Source organism: Megascapheus bottae, chromosome 21, assembly GCF_031878675.1.
Source record: "Megascapheus bottae isolate mThoBot1 chromosome 21, mThoBot2.hap1, whole genome shotgun sequence".
Lineage (NCBI taxonomy): Eukaryota > Metazoa > Chordata > Mammalia > Rodentia > Geomyidae > Megascapheus > Megascapheus bottae.
The window spans coordinates 16333469-16350736 of NC_143529.1; the positions used below are offsets into that span (position 1 = coordinate 16333469).

Consider the following 17268-nt stretch of genomic DNA (forward strand, 5'->3'; position numbering starts at 1 on the left):
AGCAACCTCACAGGCCACAGATAGAGATGTCCTTCACTATCTTCTAACATGAGCCTTGCAACTTACTAAAGACCAAGCCAAGCAACAACAAACAAGGATACATAGCCTTTCATCAGCATAGGGAACATTATTAATGTCTCTTCCACTTACAAGATGGTTCTCAAGGCTCGGTGCTTCATTAATGTTAACACAGTGAAATCTGTAATTTCACTCTTCACTCTAAAAATGTAATCAGCTTATGAATTTTAGTTCTAATACATCGGCTTTTTAACTCTTTTAGTTAAATTATCAGAAACAGTTTTAATTCAAAACTGCAAGTTTTGTACTCAATGTAACTTTCTTATATCAGTATTGAGAACAAATGGTGTTTCAACAAAAACTGAGTTTTGGGAGCTTAGCCTAGTGGTGGAGTGCTCACCTAGCATACACTAAGCCCTGGGTTTGATTCCCCAGAACCACATACACATAAAAAGCTGGAAGTGGTAATGTGGCTCAAGTGGCAGAGCACTAGCCTTTGAGCAAGAAGTTTCAACGACAGAGTGCCCAGGCCTTGAGCTCAAGCCCCCAGTCTGGCAGAAAAAAAATACAACAAAAAATGCCCTGAGTTCTAGCACTGTCAAAAGGACTAAGATTGGACATTAGTGAATGATCACTGAACATGTACATACAGCCAAGTCATAGATTCATGAGTGAAAAATCACTGTACTTTGACTAAAGTCCTTAAGTTTATTTCAAATGTAAAAAATGCTTTGTTTCAGTATGTAATCCAGTGCCCAGTTTTAAAGAGTAACCTTAGTTGGCTCACATCTGTAATCTTAGCTACTTAAGAGGCCAGATTGAGAGATATGAAGCCAGACCAGACAAAAAAGTTGGGCATAGAGGCAGACGCAGTGGCTTATGCCTGTAATTCTACTCAGGAAGCTAAGATCTGAGGATCATGGTTCAAAGCCAGCTTGGGCACTAAAGTCTGTGAGATGCTTATCTCCAATTAACCACCAGAAAATTGGAAGAGGTGCTGGACAGTGTCCAGACCCAGACATCAAGACCCACAACTGACCAAAAAGAAAAAAAGAACAAAAGAAAGTTGGGCATAGAGCCATATGCCTGTCATCTCAGCTGCATAGTAAGCGTAAACAGGATCAGGTCCAGGCTGGCCTCTCAAAAATAAAAGGGCAATGGGTATGAGTTGTTGGAAGAGCACCTGCTTGGCAAGTGTTGAGGCACTCCCAGTACTGCTCCCCAAGTAGGGTAACGTTGTTCAAACACGTCTACTTAGTTATTTAGTGTCCCCAACTTAATCTGATTTTCAGAGTTATTCTTGAAAAATAGAATTTTGTTTGTGTTTATTGTTTTAAAAATCAACACACTCTTTATGGGTGAAATAAAGGCTTACTAAGAAAAGCAATAGGGTCTGGGCGTGGTGGCTCATGCCTGTAACCCTAACTACTCAGGAGGCTGAGATCTGAGGATCAAGGTTCAAAGCCAGCCCAGGCACAAAAGGAGCTGAGACTCTTATCTCCAATTAACCTCTAGAAAACAGGAATTGGGGCTTGGCTCAAGGGTAGGGTGGTAAACTTAAACTGAAGAGCCCAAGCCAAGTTCAAGCCCCATGACCCAGAAAAGAAAAGAGAAAAAAAGAAAAGCAATAGGGTGAATTGGCCTTTATGAAAAGTTTTTTTAAATGTTTATTGCAAAGTAGTAGTACATTTCTTTCAATAGGATGGATTAATCGCATCATAACAGAATTCCTTGTTTCAAAATGTATATCTGCAAACATTCATTTTCCCACCTCTACCCCTCCATTTATAGGCACTTACAAAAAGCATGTTATTTCACAACAAATGATTCTGACTTACCCATCAGTCAGTCCTAAACTTTGCTGCACCTTGAAATCACGTGGAAACTTTAAAAGCAATGCAGACACCCAGTCATGCCCAATATCAATGACTCCAAATGTCTCAGTCCATATTGAAGCTAGGCACAGTTAAAGCTCTTCAGGTGATTGCAGTGTGCAGCTGTTTAGAAGCCACTGCTTAATAAGAGTGTAGAGGATCTGCTTCCATTTGATGGGACTTTGAACAAATCAGTGTTAAGTGTTCCCTTATGTTGGTAGGGTAAACTGTCGCATATGGCTTGGTGTGGTCCCTGTCGGCATATTTGGATATAAAACAAGCACTATAGAAGTATCCATCTTTGATGCCAATAATGCTATAGACATTAGATTTTTAAATGCTGTATATGCCTGCTTTCCAAATTCAGATTTGCCTTCCCTCAGTTATTTTGTGCTTCATTTTAGACTGTGAGGGCAAAGGGAAATAACTCCTATAACCCCTGAGATACAACTGTATGTGGTAACTTAGTACAGTAATGTAACATTTTGGGTTGTGTGCATTAATATTTCATTTATGCTAAGTTAGAAATAACCACCATTAATATCCTATATAATATTGTGCTTCATGGCTAGCACTGTTTATTTTAGGGTACCTAGACATACTGTCACCTTTGTGGGCACCTGTACTTACTAATAAGTTTTCTGCTAATAACCATGCAAAAGTAATTTTAAATGCCATTATTTGGTATTTGGTGCTCTCATTATTTACTTTTAGGGAAATAATGGAAAACGATAGGTAGATGGATAGTGAATTGAATCAACTGAAATGCAGGACCTAACAACAACTTACAAACAAAATCTGCAGTGTGGCTTAAATATGTGTGCAAATAACTGTAACTGGATGAAAGGTTCTGTGAGTAGAAGGGACAGATGAAATATGTAGTAATGTAATGTAAGACATCATAATCAGTATGTTCTGATAGCACTTTGCCTAATATTCGGATTGTGCCAAAGTACTAAACAAGGGGAAAATGCCTGTTGTGGTACTGTTGTGAACTGAGGATTTCAGAGCTACTGGGGAAGTCCTTACTTTCCCTCCCAATCCCCCTACCCCCAATGTCTTCAGGCCTAAAGCATGATAAAGTTTACAACCGTTTTTTTTCCTTCCACAGTGTGACCTTAGCAATATATTACCACATAAAGAACAGGTGAGCATAAAAACTTGTATTATTCCAGCTAATTGCTTTGCATAATTCTAAGTACAATATTAGACTATAACTGTAGACATTGGAAGCTGTAAAGTGCTTTAATTGCAGTATTGAAGTAAGTCATTTTGGACTTTTTGAAGAACTTTTAAATTATTGAAGATCATAAAGAACATTTCTGTAGATTATATTGCTAATTATAATTCAGAAAATAAAACAGAATAAAAAAACTATAATAAACTATATAAAAACTATAAAACTAGTGGTAAGAGTGCTTACCTAGTATGCATGAAGATCCGGGTTCCATTCCTTGGCACCACATACATAGAAAAAGCCAGAAGTGGGGCTGTGGCTCAAGTGGTAGAGCACTAGTGTTAAGAAAGCCAAGGATGGTGCCTAGGCCCTGAGTTCAAGTCCTGGGACTGATAAAAGAAAAATTATAATAAGTAGTATATTATAGGGTTTCACAGCCTTGTTACCATTGATTCTTTGACCTAATTCTTCTTGTGAGGCTACTTGTGCTTGTTGGATGTTTAACAATATCACTTTCAGATAATTGTGAATATTGTTTAATACTCCACTAAAACACTTTAAGGATTTCAGTGGAATTTCCCTGTCTGTGTCCTTGTTTATATTAATATTCATTGATCTATCTTGCATAATGAATAAACATTTGGAAAGTATTGACTTACATGTCTTTATATCATCAATTTACCAAAAGGTCTGTAAGTATTGAGAAGCTGTCAAATGTATAGCACAAGATTCAGGTTTTCCAGAATCTTGGACTTTAAAAAGTCTGATAGCTTGAACTGTATTGTGACCTTTCTCAAAGTGCCCCATTTTATTCATCTGTCAGAATATTTGTACTTTCAAATAAAAATGATATTCTGTGATAAGCAGCTTGTTTAGCTCAGAACTAAATCACAAATGCTTTTCCTTAACACAGTTATACTTCAGGATACACAGTGCTATGTGTGAACTTTCCCCTTCCTCATTTGTAATGTTAAGAAAGGTTGGATTTCTTGAGCCGGGAGTTTGGCCTAGTGGTAGAGTGCTTGCCTAACATGCACGAAGACCCAGGTTTGATTCCTCAGTACCATATACGTTAAGAAAGAAAACAAACCGGAAGTGATGCTATGGCTCTAGCCTTGAAAATGCCCAAGGACAGTGCTCAGATCTTGAGTTCAAGCCCCAGGACTGGCAAAAAAAAAAAAATTTAAAAAAGGAAGGTTGGATTTCTTTATCTCCCTGTGAGAGCACTCATAGTGTGCCCCTGCCCTTCTGATTGTCTTCTTTTTGTCTGTTGACTTAAAGCTCTGCCGAGTTTTCTTACTATTATAGGGGGAAAAAGGTTGGGTTTAATAGTAGTTTTTGTTGTTGTTTTTGGCCCGTCCTGGGGCTTGAATTCAGGGTCGGGTTGCTTTCCTGAGCCTCTTTTTGCTCTGCCACTTGGTCACAGAACCACTTCTGGCTTTTTCTGAGTACTTTATTGGAGTCTCACAGACTTTCTCGCTGTCTGGCTTTGAGCCACAATCTCAGATCTCAGCTTCCAGAGAAGCTTGTATTTATTATAAACATGAGCCACTGGCTCCCAGCTAAGACTAATTTCTTTTGACATAAAAATGCAAGTAACTTTTTAACTCAAACTAGAAGAAACAAAAAATACATGATACAGATATAATAGAACTGAGGGAAGAAACTGGGAAACTGTGATTGTCATTCATTACAGGTCTAAATTTTTAATTACTTGCTATCATTTTACACTAGAGGCAAAAATGTGTGTGGCATACTATACTAGCACTGTCTTTTTTGGAGAGTTGCTCTTTATTGGTAACTCTAGCTAGTCATCATAGAAAAAGACACAAAAAAAATTAAATTTTTTTCAACCCTCTTTCTATCCTAGCAGGTATTTTTATGAAAATATTAACACTTCCTGTGTTACTTTTTCTTTTTTTTTTTTTTTTTTTTTTTTTTTTTTTGCCAGTCCTGGGCTTGAGCTCAGGGCCTGAGCACTGTCCTTGGGTTTTCTCAAGGCTAGAGCTCTACCACTTGAGCCTCAGTACCACTTCCGGCTTTTTTTCTATGTATGTGGTACCAAGGAATCGAACTTGGGTCTTTGTGCATGCTAGGCAAGCACTCTACCACTAGGCCAAACTCCCGGCCCCCTGTGTTACATTTTTTTTTTTTAATGATTTTTTTTAAATTTTTTATTGTAATTAATAAAAGGGTTACATGATATTTGCCAGGTAGAAGGTGCATTAATTCACATCCCTGTGTTACTTTTTAAATGTACATTTGTATTTTACAGAGATGCAAATAGATCCCTGGATATTTTTGACGAGAGATCACACCCCCTCACAGTAAGTAGCAAGTTGTTTGAAGTGGTATTTTTCTCTTATCAGATTGTGTTTATTTCATGTTGGTTTGTACCTAGATTAATTATTAGAAGAAAAATCGCTCGAGCTTGATATCAGAATTATGTTTCCTTTTCAATTTATATCTGGTCATCTTAGGAGAGAGGGGATGTATCAGGACTAGGACTATGGTGTATCAGGAGTGAACTTAGACTTATGAAGTGACTTGTAACTCTTTAGTGAACAAAAGTGAGTTAAATAAACTATCCAAGTAACAGAAAATAGCTTTGCAAAATATAATTTTAAAGCACCAAACAATAAATACTTGTTACTCCAACAGTTGTACTACGTAGTAATCCCAGTACTTAGGCCAAGTCAAAAGGATGGCCCAAACCAAGACATCAGTAAGTAAATATAGTAATTTTTTCAGGCACATCCTAGCCACTTTGAAATGCTCAGCGGCCACATGTAGCTGATGACTACTGAATTGTACTGTATATCCCTAGGACTTGCTGATACCAGAAACTAAAAATGTTTTTCAGCCTTGTGGTAGAGTGCTTGCCTAGCATGCATGAAGACCTGAGTTCAGTTCCTTGGTACCACTCACATAGAAAAAGCCAGAAATGGTGCTGTGGCTTAAATGGTAGGTAGAGTGCTACCCTTGAGAAAAAGCCCAAGGACAGTGCTCAGGCAGCCCCGCAATTGGCAAAACGTTTTTCAACATTTATTGCAATGAAGTATCTGGAATTGGGTAGGATTCTATGGAGAGGATAGGACCTTACATTGATAATCTTTGCTACTCAGAAATTTAAGATCTGAGGATCATGTTTCAAACCAGCTCAGGCAGGAAAGGTGATGAGACTCTTACCTTCAATTAACTACTCAGAAAAGGCCAGAAGTGGCACTGTAGTTCAAGTTTGAGCAAAAGAAGCTTAGAGACAGTGCCCAGGCCCTGAGTTCAAGCCCCCAAACTGGTAAGCTCATGCACGTGTACATACACACACACACACACACACACACACACACACACACACACAAAATCTTGCCCTTGAGTACTTAGAATTAGATGTGTGAATTACCACTCAATGCCTGACATATTTGCATTTTTTTAAAAGATGCTCCCTATTGAATAATTGTGATATAGACATATATTGTTTAACAATAGAAAGTGCATTCTGAGAGGTGTCTTCTGTACCTTAAATGTTTTTCATCCTGCATGACATGTTAGAGTACACAAACTAAGATGACTGTAATGTCATCAGATACTATACTGTTATGGATGTGGTCCATTACTGACTAAAATGTCAGGTTCTTATGCATGATATGATCAGAAGATCCACTCTTTGTATTTAAAAGACAAAAGTTGTTCCTTAAGGAGCAAATGGGCACAAAGTGAAAACTGCTATCTTAAAGATACTTAAATTTTCAATGGATTTACTTTAATATATTGAATTTTGTTTTCTTTCAGCGAGAGAAGGTTCCAGAGGAATACTTTAAACATGACCCTGAACACAAATTTATTTACAGATTTGTTCGTACTCTCTTTAGTGCTGCACAGCTAACAGCTGAATGTGCAATAGTAACTTTGGTAAGATATTTCTTATTGTCTTTAGAGATTGGTCTTGTACACAGGGTACACACACAGGTATGTACAACAGGTTCCCGAAGTTGTGAGAAAAGTAGTTTCCTGAAATTATCATCATCCTTTCAAAGGAGAATACATATATCTTTAATACATTGCTTTTTCATCAAAAACCAGTTGCTATTAAAGGCGGTAAGAGAGATTTCTACTCCATCTGCATGTATACACATGTATATGAATAACATACACAGACACAGGGCATGCTGATGAGAGTGGGTTAGGAGCAAATAACAAAACTGTGTGATGTACAGAGACATATTGGGTATTATTGGGTATTATCTGGTGTAAGCCAGATTCTAGAATGTCTTCCCCAGGCAATTCTAATGTGTGTTATGATAGAGAATTATCGCCCTCCATTCTTTGATGTCCTCTTGTGTCTGCTCCTAAACTTACTTAAGATAATTATACCAGAAGTTCTTTTAAAGGTTTTGTTAACCTGTTAAGCTATAGCTGTGTTCCTAGTGTGATTGGGATTTCCCTGTAGCATGTAGTAGAAAGTAAATGGCATGGCCTTGAGAGAAAGGACATTTTTTATATCAGTGCCTGCCCCTCTAGCATTTGTGCTTGTGTCCTTGAATGGGACACCATCAATGGATACTTCCATGTGTAGGGGTTGATAATGCAGGAAGGAGAGCTGGACTGGAAGACAAGAAGTTCATGTAGACAAAGTAAGCTGGTGTTCCTGTGAGAGACCAAGGTGGTGATGTCGGATCATTTGGATATATGAAACGTAAATGTAAGTCAGAGAGAAGGGATTTTTAAGACACTCTACACAAAGAAAGTAGACAAAGTCTTCCTAGATCACCCATCAGTCTTTAAGGGACAAGTCTCCAAAGAAGCAGCTAGAGCATGAGGAGAACCAGAAGGAAGAAAACTTAAGGGAGAGTAAAAAAGAGAAAACAAGATGAGAGGGGTGTGGTTTCATGCTGTGTGCTGCCCAGAGGCGACACGCGAATTCTCTGTTAGCCCTCTGTGCTCCTGTTACAGCATTGAGGCAGATGAGAACAGGTTAAACAGAGTTCTTGCCCTTTATTAGCCTGAGTTCTAGTGAGGAAGACAGTATTTCTTTAGTATTTGCATAGTTCAGGTAGTAACAAATGCTGAGAAGATAGAATCAGGTAAAGAGGCTGAAGTTGACTCCAGAGCTTTCTGTTTTGGACGGAATGATCTGTAAGATGCTTTTTTGATGACAGTTGAAGAGTCATCTGATTGAAGTGAGGAAGCCAAGAAACCAGATATTAGGAACAGTAAGACAGAAATGCAAGGATGTGTTTCTCAGGCTAAGGGATGAATGTATGACCATGAGAGATGAAGTTACAATGGTAACTGTAACTGCTTTAGGGGGAGAGTCATCTATAATTGAGGGTGAGAGGAAGGGCAGAGAAGGGGGAGGGTTAGGAAACACACAGTGATACAGACAAGCAGTAAGTTCAAGAATAGAAAGCTGTCAGATTACCAGTGAAGGTAGTGATGTCAGGTGTTGCTAACAGGTTGGCCCCAACAATTGAGCAAGTTTACAATACTAGGAACCTTTGAGGAGTGGAGAATTGGAATGATGAGCTCTGGTTTATAAGAGAAGCATCATCAGTGAGCTTGGCTGAGTAGCTTCAGTAAAGTGGAGCCACAGAAGAGGCAGTGGAAAAGTGGGTGAAGGAGAGAATAGAAGATGGGGAGCTGGCAGTGTACAGTGAGCCAGGAGGAAGCATTGTGGGAGGTGTGGGGAATGGGGTAAGAACAGTATGAACAAGCACATGGGAAGAGCTGTGGCAGAGGAGGAGAGAGCCTTCAAAAGGAGGTCATCACTGTTGAGCATTAGGGGGATGGGGCTCCCTGCACAAGGAGAAGAGATGAGTGCAGAGGGAGCTAATGTCCTCCTCCACTGACACAGGACAGTGCCTGGTAATGGATCTGGTCCACACTTAACAAGCTGACCAGTAAAGAAATGAGGCTGCTAATGATCTTCCTTGCTCTCTTTCTATAAAGAAGAGAGTTGTACCTGGTAGGAAAGGCTCATTCTTCAGAATCTTGAAAGTAAATTGGGGAGTGAATCCCATTAAAAAATGTATGAATTTATTTTTGAAAACATTTGTAGGCAAAACATTGACAAAAATAAGCTGTTGGTCTGATAACCTACAGACAAAAGATACTTTAAAGAGTGGTTCTTTTGCCTTTTTCCTTCCATACAAAGAGTTGAAGTGACACACATGGCTTTGTCTCTTAACTCTGAGGTCTACAGCTGTGAGTTCTACCAACTATGGTTTGAAACTCTGCAGATAGGGGATTGTCTTCCTTGTCATTCTCTAAACAGGCTGTTTGCATAGAGCTTACATTATATTTGGTATTGTACTTGGAGATTATTTAAAATAGTCAGGATGGTAAATATAGATTATATGCAAATATTGTGTCATTTTATATAAGGAATATGAACATCTGCAAGTTTTACTATCGAATCCGATTTGATCTTAGAACCAGTTTCCCATGGATACTGAGGGATGGCTATATGCTTTTCTGCAGAGCACACTTGGAAGTAGCAACAAATCACTGCTTCTTCCATAATCACTGTCATCTGTTAAACTTTAGCCAGTTCTTTTTTTTTTTTGGCCAGTCCTGGGCTTGAGCTCAGGGCCTGAGCACTGTCCTTGGACTTTCTCAAGGCTAGAGCCCTACCACTTGAGCCTCAGCACCAGTTCCGGCTTTTTGTATGTATGTGGTACCAAGGAATCGAACCCGGGTCTTCATGCATGCTAGGCAGCACTTTAACCACTAGGCCAAACTCCCGGCCCCGCCAGTTCTTTTTAAGAGAAATGATAGATAGAAAGACAGACAGACAGACAAGAAATTACGAGACTCACAAACTACTTGGCTCATTTTTGAGTCGCAGATACTGGCCACTCTGCTAGCACCTCAAAGCCAGCAGAATTAACTAACATTCCACAAGAGCTGAAAACACTGTCCCTTTGTACCCATGTCCTGCTGTTCTGCTCAGCAGCCACTGGGAGGCTCTGTTGTCCAACATGTCATGGGAAATAGTGCCACACAAGAGTTAGGCATTGTAAAAAGGAAAAGATCCACATGGATTCACTGTGACTGGGCTTTACATTGGGCTTTACATAGGATTCAAGCAAAGGCGAAGTAAAACTGCCAGCAAGGAAAATGGAAGGTTACACGTGGGAGGAATTTCAGGGTTTATTTGATGAGTGTGAAAAGGTGCTAACAGTGCTGCTCTTCAGTATGCCCAGTCATCCCAATGACCAGAATTGGGCTGGAAATTAACATGGGTGGAGTGGACAACACAGGTGTCTGACTTGCAACTGTGCTATGGCCTTTGCCAAGTCCCTGTAGAACTAAAACTAAAGTAAAAGGCACACAGAAGAAATTATCATTCATAACAGTTCTTAACATAGCAGTTGAAGTGAACTAAAATCAAAGACCAGTGCTCTACTTTTGCAGGTTTACTTAGAAAGGCTTTTAACTTATGCTGAGATCGACATTTGTCCCACTAACTGGAAAAGAATTGTTTTGGGAGCCATTCTTCTTGCCTCCAAGGTTTGGGACGATCAGGCTGTATGGAATGTGGACTACTGCCAGATCCTCAAGGACATTACAGTTGAGGACATGTGAGTCTGGAAGGTTTTGGTGAACTTTCTTACCATTTTCCTAGTACTTCATTTGCTCCCATAGAGTTTACACTTTAAGAAGTATTTCTAGAGGGCACACCACACAGATAATGGGAAGAGCCATAAAACTTACATCCTTTCTGCTCAGCCATGAAACAATTCATATTTTTGTCATTAATTGTTTTACTTCTATAATCTGTTGGATAAATTGGCAATACTTTTTCAGTGGTTTGGGGGCGAGCCTATTAACTAGAAAAAAGAATAGCACCTATTTTTATGGCTTTTTCAAAGCTGTTTCTTCCCATCTCCTAAGGGGCACATGTCTGGCTTTTGAAACAACTATCTGGCCACTGGCCAGAAGGCCTGAGCGCGGACTTTTGAAAGGTTATAGCTTCACCCTAAGTCCATGCATTTTGTATTTGTTTTCTGGTCTGTTTCCCTTTCATTCCTGAACATACATTATAGAAATTGAGATAGAAAAATGAAAGTTTGAGATGTGTGTTCTGCCTCCTCCCCATTCAAGGTGTAGAGTGTTGTATGTGTAGAGAGAGAGGGGCGCTCCAGGATTCTCCTCAGGCAGTCTTGAGAAGCATCGCTGGGGCTTCACCTGGAACTCATCACATTCATCCCTCAGCTGGCCACACCATCACTATTTGTGTCCTGGGGTAACCACAAGAAAATGGGAGCCTTGCTGAGCCATGTGACTCTTCACAAATGCTCACCAAGTTACAGGGCTTCACAGTGCCCACCCTGACTACAGGGTCCTGGAGTTGGAAGGATTCCCAGTGTGTGCTTGACTGTGAAAATGTCTTTGCTGGTGATACTGATAGGGAGTGTCATAGGAAGATCTCCTCTACTTTATTGCTCTAGATAAGATGACCACTTACCCTGATGGCTTACTCCTGTAATGCTAGGTTCTCAGGAGGCTGAGATGTGAAGGTTATGGTTTGAAGCCAGCCTGGGCAGGAAAGTGTATGAGGCTCTAATCTCTATTAACTAGCAGAAAACCAGAAGTGGTGTTGTTGCTCAAAGTAATGGAGCACTAACCTTGAGCGAAAAAGTTCAGGGACAGCACCTAGTCCCTGAGTTCAAGCACCACAACTGACCAAAAAAAAAAGATAATCACTTAGAATTATCAACTGTATTTACTCTGAAGTCAGGACATGGCCATTGTTGGTAGCAGCTGAAGTAGTTTTTGGTGAAAATAATTGCTTAAATTTGGTAATAGTGTAAACCAAGTGGTTGCAGTGATATTGCCACCAGCCATTTTAACAAAGGAAGTGACAGTGGAATCTGAAACAAATGGAAGTACTTTTGGAAGCTGCTGGAGCTAAAGTGACTCAGTCGCTGTTGTCATCAGGCTACAGAGTGGTCCCTGAAGAAAAGCAAAACGCTAGCTCTGCCAGGATATTAGCTGAAATTCTCTGAAAACATGCAACTAAGCCACTGGGGGTGCTAGTTGTAGTTGTAAGATCAGAGAAGATACAGGGAAATGTGTCATTTTCCACATACGTGAGCTCTATGAGGCAGTGGTGGCAGGGGCCAGCTATGACACCATTTCTTACCATGCTGTTTGTAGATGAACAGAGAGGCACCACAAGCCATGTTCCTAACAGGAAGCTTTTGTTTATGATTTTTGGAAATTGGAAAGCATTACAACAAAGTGTTTAATATACATTGTCTTGTCCCCCTGCTGTTACTTATTTGTAATGGTCTCATTTTGAGGCAGATATTTCCCCAAACTTGCTAGAATCCAAGTCTTGCTAGAATATATTTCCCTTCAAAGGAATAGGTAAATTGAGCAGCTGCTCTTCAGGAAATTTGCTCTGTAAATGGTAAGCTATTCAACTATTAAAACAACAACAACAACAACAAACCTTAAAGGATGCATATTCTAAAGGCATAATGCTTCAGTGATTAAACCTCTATCAATAGACATGTTAATCCCATGAAGTACTGTGGTCTATATAGTTAAAATGTATTAAGGGAGAAAATACAAAAGGGATAGTGAAGTGCATTTATTCCTGTAGTAAATTAAGTCCTGATTAGCTGATTATCAAAACATTATCTGATTTACATTTCTATAGATGTACTGCCATATGAACAGGAAATTAATTTTGGAAGTAGGCAGTTTGGTTTTAATTTCAGCAAATGAAAAAACCACAGCTCTGCTCCCATTCTACCCACTCTCCACACAGAACATCGAGCATTGTTTGATGTAATCAGTGAAGAAAATATTAAAAATTGTAAAATTGGCCTCTTACTTGTGTTTCAAGTATTTATCATTTCATACAGTTTCTGCAGAGATGACTGTGACAGTGGTCAGATTTATACTGGCTTTCTCTTTCTTGGCTTACACCTCATTGTTTGTGTAGTCGTGTGGCAGCAGACTGCCCAGGGCTTTCCCTTTCCCACTGAGTTCCACTTGGCCCTGCGCGTGTGCACATTCTCTTCTGGCCAGGGATGGCATTTCCGTGTTTCCTTCCTAGTACAGAAGCAGTTTGTAAGTCCAGTGCTCTACTGGAGGTCATATCCTAAAGTGGGTTTCTTGTAGCGAAGACATCTGTCTTTGATCTTTCTGCCTTCCACAGATTTAAAATGAGTATCTTGCCTGTCAGAGTGGCAATTTCTCACCTTAGTAATATTAAGGTGAACAGAAACTTACAATATGCCCTTTGACATACCCTCACGAGCTGGGACGGGGGAAGGGATTTCCTTTCCCATCCAGTGTAGCTTATTTATTTATTTATTTGTTTGAGATGAATCCTTGTTGCCTCAAGAGTTTCCCCCCTCAGAGATAATAGCGTGGCTCTCAGTGGATCCATTTGTTGCCGTGGTGATGTGCCCACTCCTTTTGTTGGCGTGTCTCTACTTCAATAAGCCCCTTCCTGTTATCAGCCCGGTGAAAATGTCTGCAAGTTCTTCAGAGCTAATAAACAGCATACATCATTCCTTTCATCTGCTCACTATAGTGGGGCCTTGTGAGTGAGCGTGGAGTATGAATCGTACAGCTGCACTAATGGAACTCTGAAGAATGAGCCCCGAGTCAGCAGCATGAGTGCATGAGAGGGCCGTCACCTTTTCCCCTCAGCCCAACTCACAGTGCTGGGATGCAGAGAGAACCACAAATAGCTGTACCTTGTTTGAACATTAGTGTATTAATCCAGCTGGGTAGGCTTTATTTGTTTCAAAACAAAATTTAGAAGGATCCTAGCAATTTAGAAGGATATTTTTGAAGATAGCCTAGTTGACTAAAATTGTCCTATATTGGTTTTGTTGTGTTCCTCCTCCCCTAGGAATGAGATGGAAAGACATTTCTTGGAGCTACTCCAGTTCAATATTAATGTTCCTGCCAGTGTTTATGCCAAATACTACTTTGACCTTCGCTCCTTAGCCGATGACAACAATCTGAACTTTCTCTTCTCTCCTCTCAGCAAAGAAAGAGCACAGAACTTAGAGGTAAAGCTATTCATTCATTAAGTGGGTTTTCTGTGAGCCACCAAAGCCATCATTTATGCCCAAATCTTATTGAGTAGTGATTAGGAAAATGGAAAGCTTTACAGTTAACACACAAAGAGCGTATTGACCCTTTGGCATATTTTTTTAGTCTTTTATGATTTATATAGGAATCCACATTTTTAAAAATTATAGATGGACATTATTTCCTGTAATCATATTTAATCTGTTCTTCATGGTTTTCCTTTTGAATATGTACCTTTCCGCATAATCATACATGAATAATTTCTTGAGTTATATTTGCATATTTCACTATTCTCAGTTGGTAAATTTATGTCAGTGTGTAGAGATCACAGTTCAACTTTTAAGTTTTTTAAGTTTTATATGGGCTGGGAGTTTGGCCTCGTGGTAGAGTACTTGCCTAGCATGCATGAAATCCAGGTTTGATTCCTCAGTCCACATACATTAAAAAAAAAAAAATGCCAGAAGTGGTGCTGTGGCTCAAGTGTTATAGAGCTCTAGCCTCGAGAAAGCCCAAGGACAGTACTCAGGCCCTGAGTTTAAGCCCCAGAACTGGGGGGGGGGGGGGGAAGACTTATATAATGTGTGTTAATGTTTCAAATACTGAATGTAGAAAAAACATAGGTTTTTAATGAAAGTGATAAGTTACATGGAGCAAAGTAATAGTTAGGGCTTCTGACATACTTTAAAAGGTCCTTTCTGTGACACCCTGGTGGTACGTTTAGAATGTTTTCTACTGTAATTATGTGAAGTAGCACCTTAGGGTGCTTAGTCATCAGTCCCCATCTTCCCCACCACAGCATGTGCCTAACTCACCAAATTCGTTTACAGTTTACAATATCGAATGAAGAGTGTATAGAATTTGAGTAGATTAATAAGCATTGATATTATCATATGCACAGGTGTATGTGCGTTGTTAAAGGAACTGTCACCCAGGCAACATGATAACGCTGTTAGGAGCTTGTTACCTTTGGCATCTTTAGGAAGTTAATTTCTAAGTAACTTCATAGAACTTTTATTTCCCAATAATCATAACCCTTAAATGATGTTACATTAGTGAATTGGCAAGAAACAACAACCCAGAACCTAACACGTAGGGCTAAGTCAAAGTTACAAGCTAAGATCAGTGCTGCTCTTTTGTTTTGAACATTGGAATTAAAAAAAATTCTACCTGTGTTGTTCTTTCTAGGCCATTTCAAGATTATGTGAAGACAAATACAAAGACTTATGTAAAGCTGCTATGAGGAGGTCTTTGAGCGCTGACAATTTCATTGGTATTCAGCGCTCTAATGCCATACTCTCTTAAGATGGAGAATGACGAGTGGTAACATCATGAACTCCTCACCTTGAAAGACTGGAGAAATGTCACCTCTCCTGCTCGAAACCAGCAAAGTTAGTGTTCTCCCTGACGGAGAGACCTGGAATTCAAGACATGGACAATACACTTGCACTTGCTAGGGAAGAATGGGACCTTGTCAAAGGAACAACACACTTATTGTCCTCTTTAATGTAAACAGAGTTACAGAAACCACTCCAAAGCAAAAGCTCTGAACCCACACACAGTTACTTGCTTACTGTGTAGGCCAATAGCTGTGAGTTTGTGAGGTTTTTTTTTTTCTTAATTAGTTTAAATTTTTAGACTCTAAAAACACTAACCACATAATGTTCATTTTTTAAATTGTTTCTGCTCCCTTCCCCCATATTGCTGCAGATGCCTTCAGATTTGATGCAGTATTACCATTTCAACATAGGAGACACATACATACCTGCCAGTATCCATTTAGGCTGGGGAATCATAGATGGGTAATAGCACATACTACACAAATTCTCAACCCCTGAGCTGGCCCCAGCCCAAAACATAGGACACTTAATACTCATGAAACACTTAGGAGAAGATTGTAGCATTGTTTGGTATTGAAGATTCTTCCTACTGTACCATTGAAGCTGCTAGTCATTATTGGCAATCAATTTAAACCAAAAAAGCTGCTGGATAACACTTGCCATTCATATTCTTTGCGAGCATTACTACCATTTTGGCATGATTGGGGTCATAAAAATATCAGTTATTGAATACTTCTTTTGGGTCTACACTGCATTTCTTGTGAATTATTAATGGTGCTTCTTATTTTCTGATAATTTTCCTCTTTGTTAAATGTATTAAAAGATATTTTCATAATGCCAGCCAACATAGTGGTTAGTTGTGCTGACACCTGTAGTGCAATTTGAAGCTTTGTCACCCTATGTGGGTTCTGAAGGCACAGCAGCAGGATAAAGGCTACAACCTGAAAAAAACATCATTGCAAAGTTTCAATTTTGCAAATTTGGAATATTGAGCTTTTAATTTTAATACTTTGCTCTAGTCCTACTTGAAGATGGCAAACATTTATCTGAAATAAAATTAAAGCCTAATATTCCAAATATGCAAAATTGAAAGACATGTGATTTAACTTCTAAATGATGTTTTAACAGCTATCAGAACTCAAAATTCCATTCAGGTTCTTGGGCTACCTTGTATCTCTGTAGAAGTACCCTCCTATTTTTTAAAAATAGTTCTTTACAGGACTGGACTCCATCTGTTTTGGTCACCTAAACTTCTTTCCTCTAAATTTGGTAAAGGTGTTAATTCACATGTAATAAATGAAAAGGCGTTGGACCCCAAAAGCGGCAAGTAAATGGAAGTGTTTTAACCCGACTATAACGTCCCATTGAAGTTCTTTTTTAAGAGGGAACTTAAAGGTACCTTAGGCACCCTTTAAAGAGCAAGGAATAAATAATTTTGGATTGACAACAGTGCCGCTTGAATTTAAAACAGGGAAGCAAAACAGTTTTCTCAACTATGTGGGAAGCAAAACAATTTTCTCAACTATGTGAACTCTATCTTCTCAAATATATTCTTAGGAATCTTGCCTTTCTAGCCAAGAATACAGCAGTGCTTGACAAGGCATTGAGTGCCACAGCCTCTGACAAGAGACACAAATGATCACGAATGATGTGTGAAATATTACAATCTACCACCTCAAAAAAAAAAACACATTGTTTATGGAGTTCAGAGCTTGGAGATTCAAGTATTGATTGCAGTTTTATTTTGAAAAGAATGCTACAACTTAATGTGGTTTTTCTTTCTCGTTTATATTAAAAGAAG

The 17268-nt window shown here is 39.2% G+C and overlaps 1 protein-coding gene across 3 annotated transcripts in view; it reads left to right on the forward strand.

The window, feature by feature from the left end:
- The window catches only part of Ccnyl1 (cyclin Y like 1), a 34889-nt gene extending 18687 nt beyond the window's left edge, over nucleotides 1-16202 (forward strand). Inside the window, exons 5-10 of one of the 3 annotated variants that reach the window (XM_090354696.1) lie at nucleotides 3004-3039; nucleotides 5345-5396; nucleotides 6859-6978; nucleotides 10579-10649; nucleotides 13946-14108; nucleotides 15316-16202. In XM_090354696.1, the coding sequence (XP_090210822.1) occupies nucleotides 3004-3039; nucleotides 5345-5396; nucleotides 6859-6978; nucleotides 10579-10649; nucleotides 13946-14108; nucleotides 15316-15432 (559 nt within the window). In that variant the 3' untranslated portion in view covers nucleotides 15433-16202. Of the gene's footprint in view, nucleotides 1-3003; nucleotides 3040-5344; nucleotides 5397-6858; nucleotides 6979-10482; nucleotides 10650-13945; nucleotides 14109-15315 lie in introns of all 3 variants that reach the window. The other 2 variants (XM_090354695.1, XM_090354697.1) reach the window with 2 other exon arrangements.
- Nucleotides 16203-17268: the final 1066 nt, after the last annotated feature.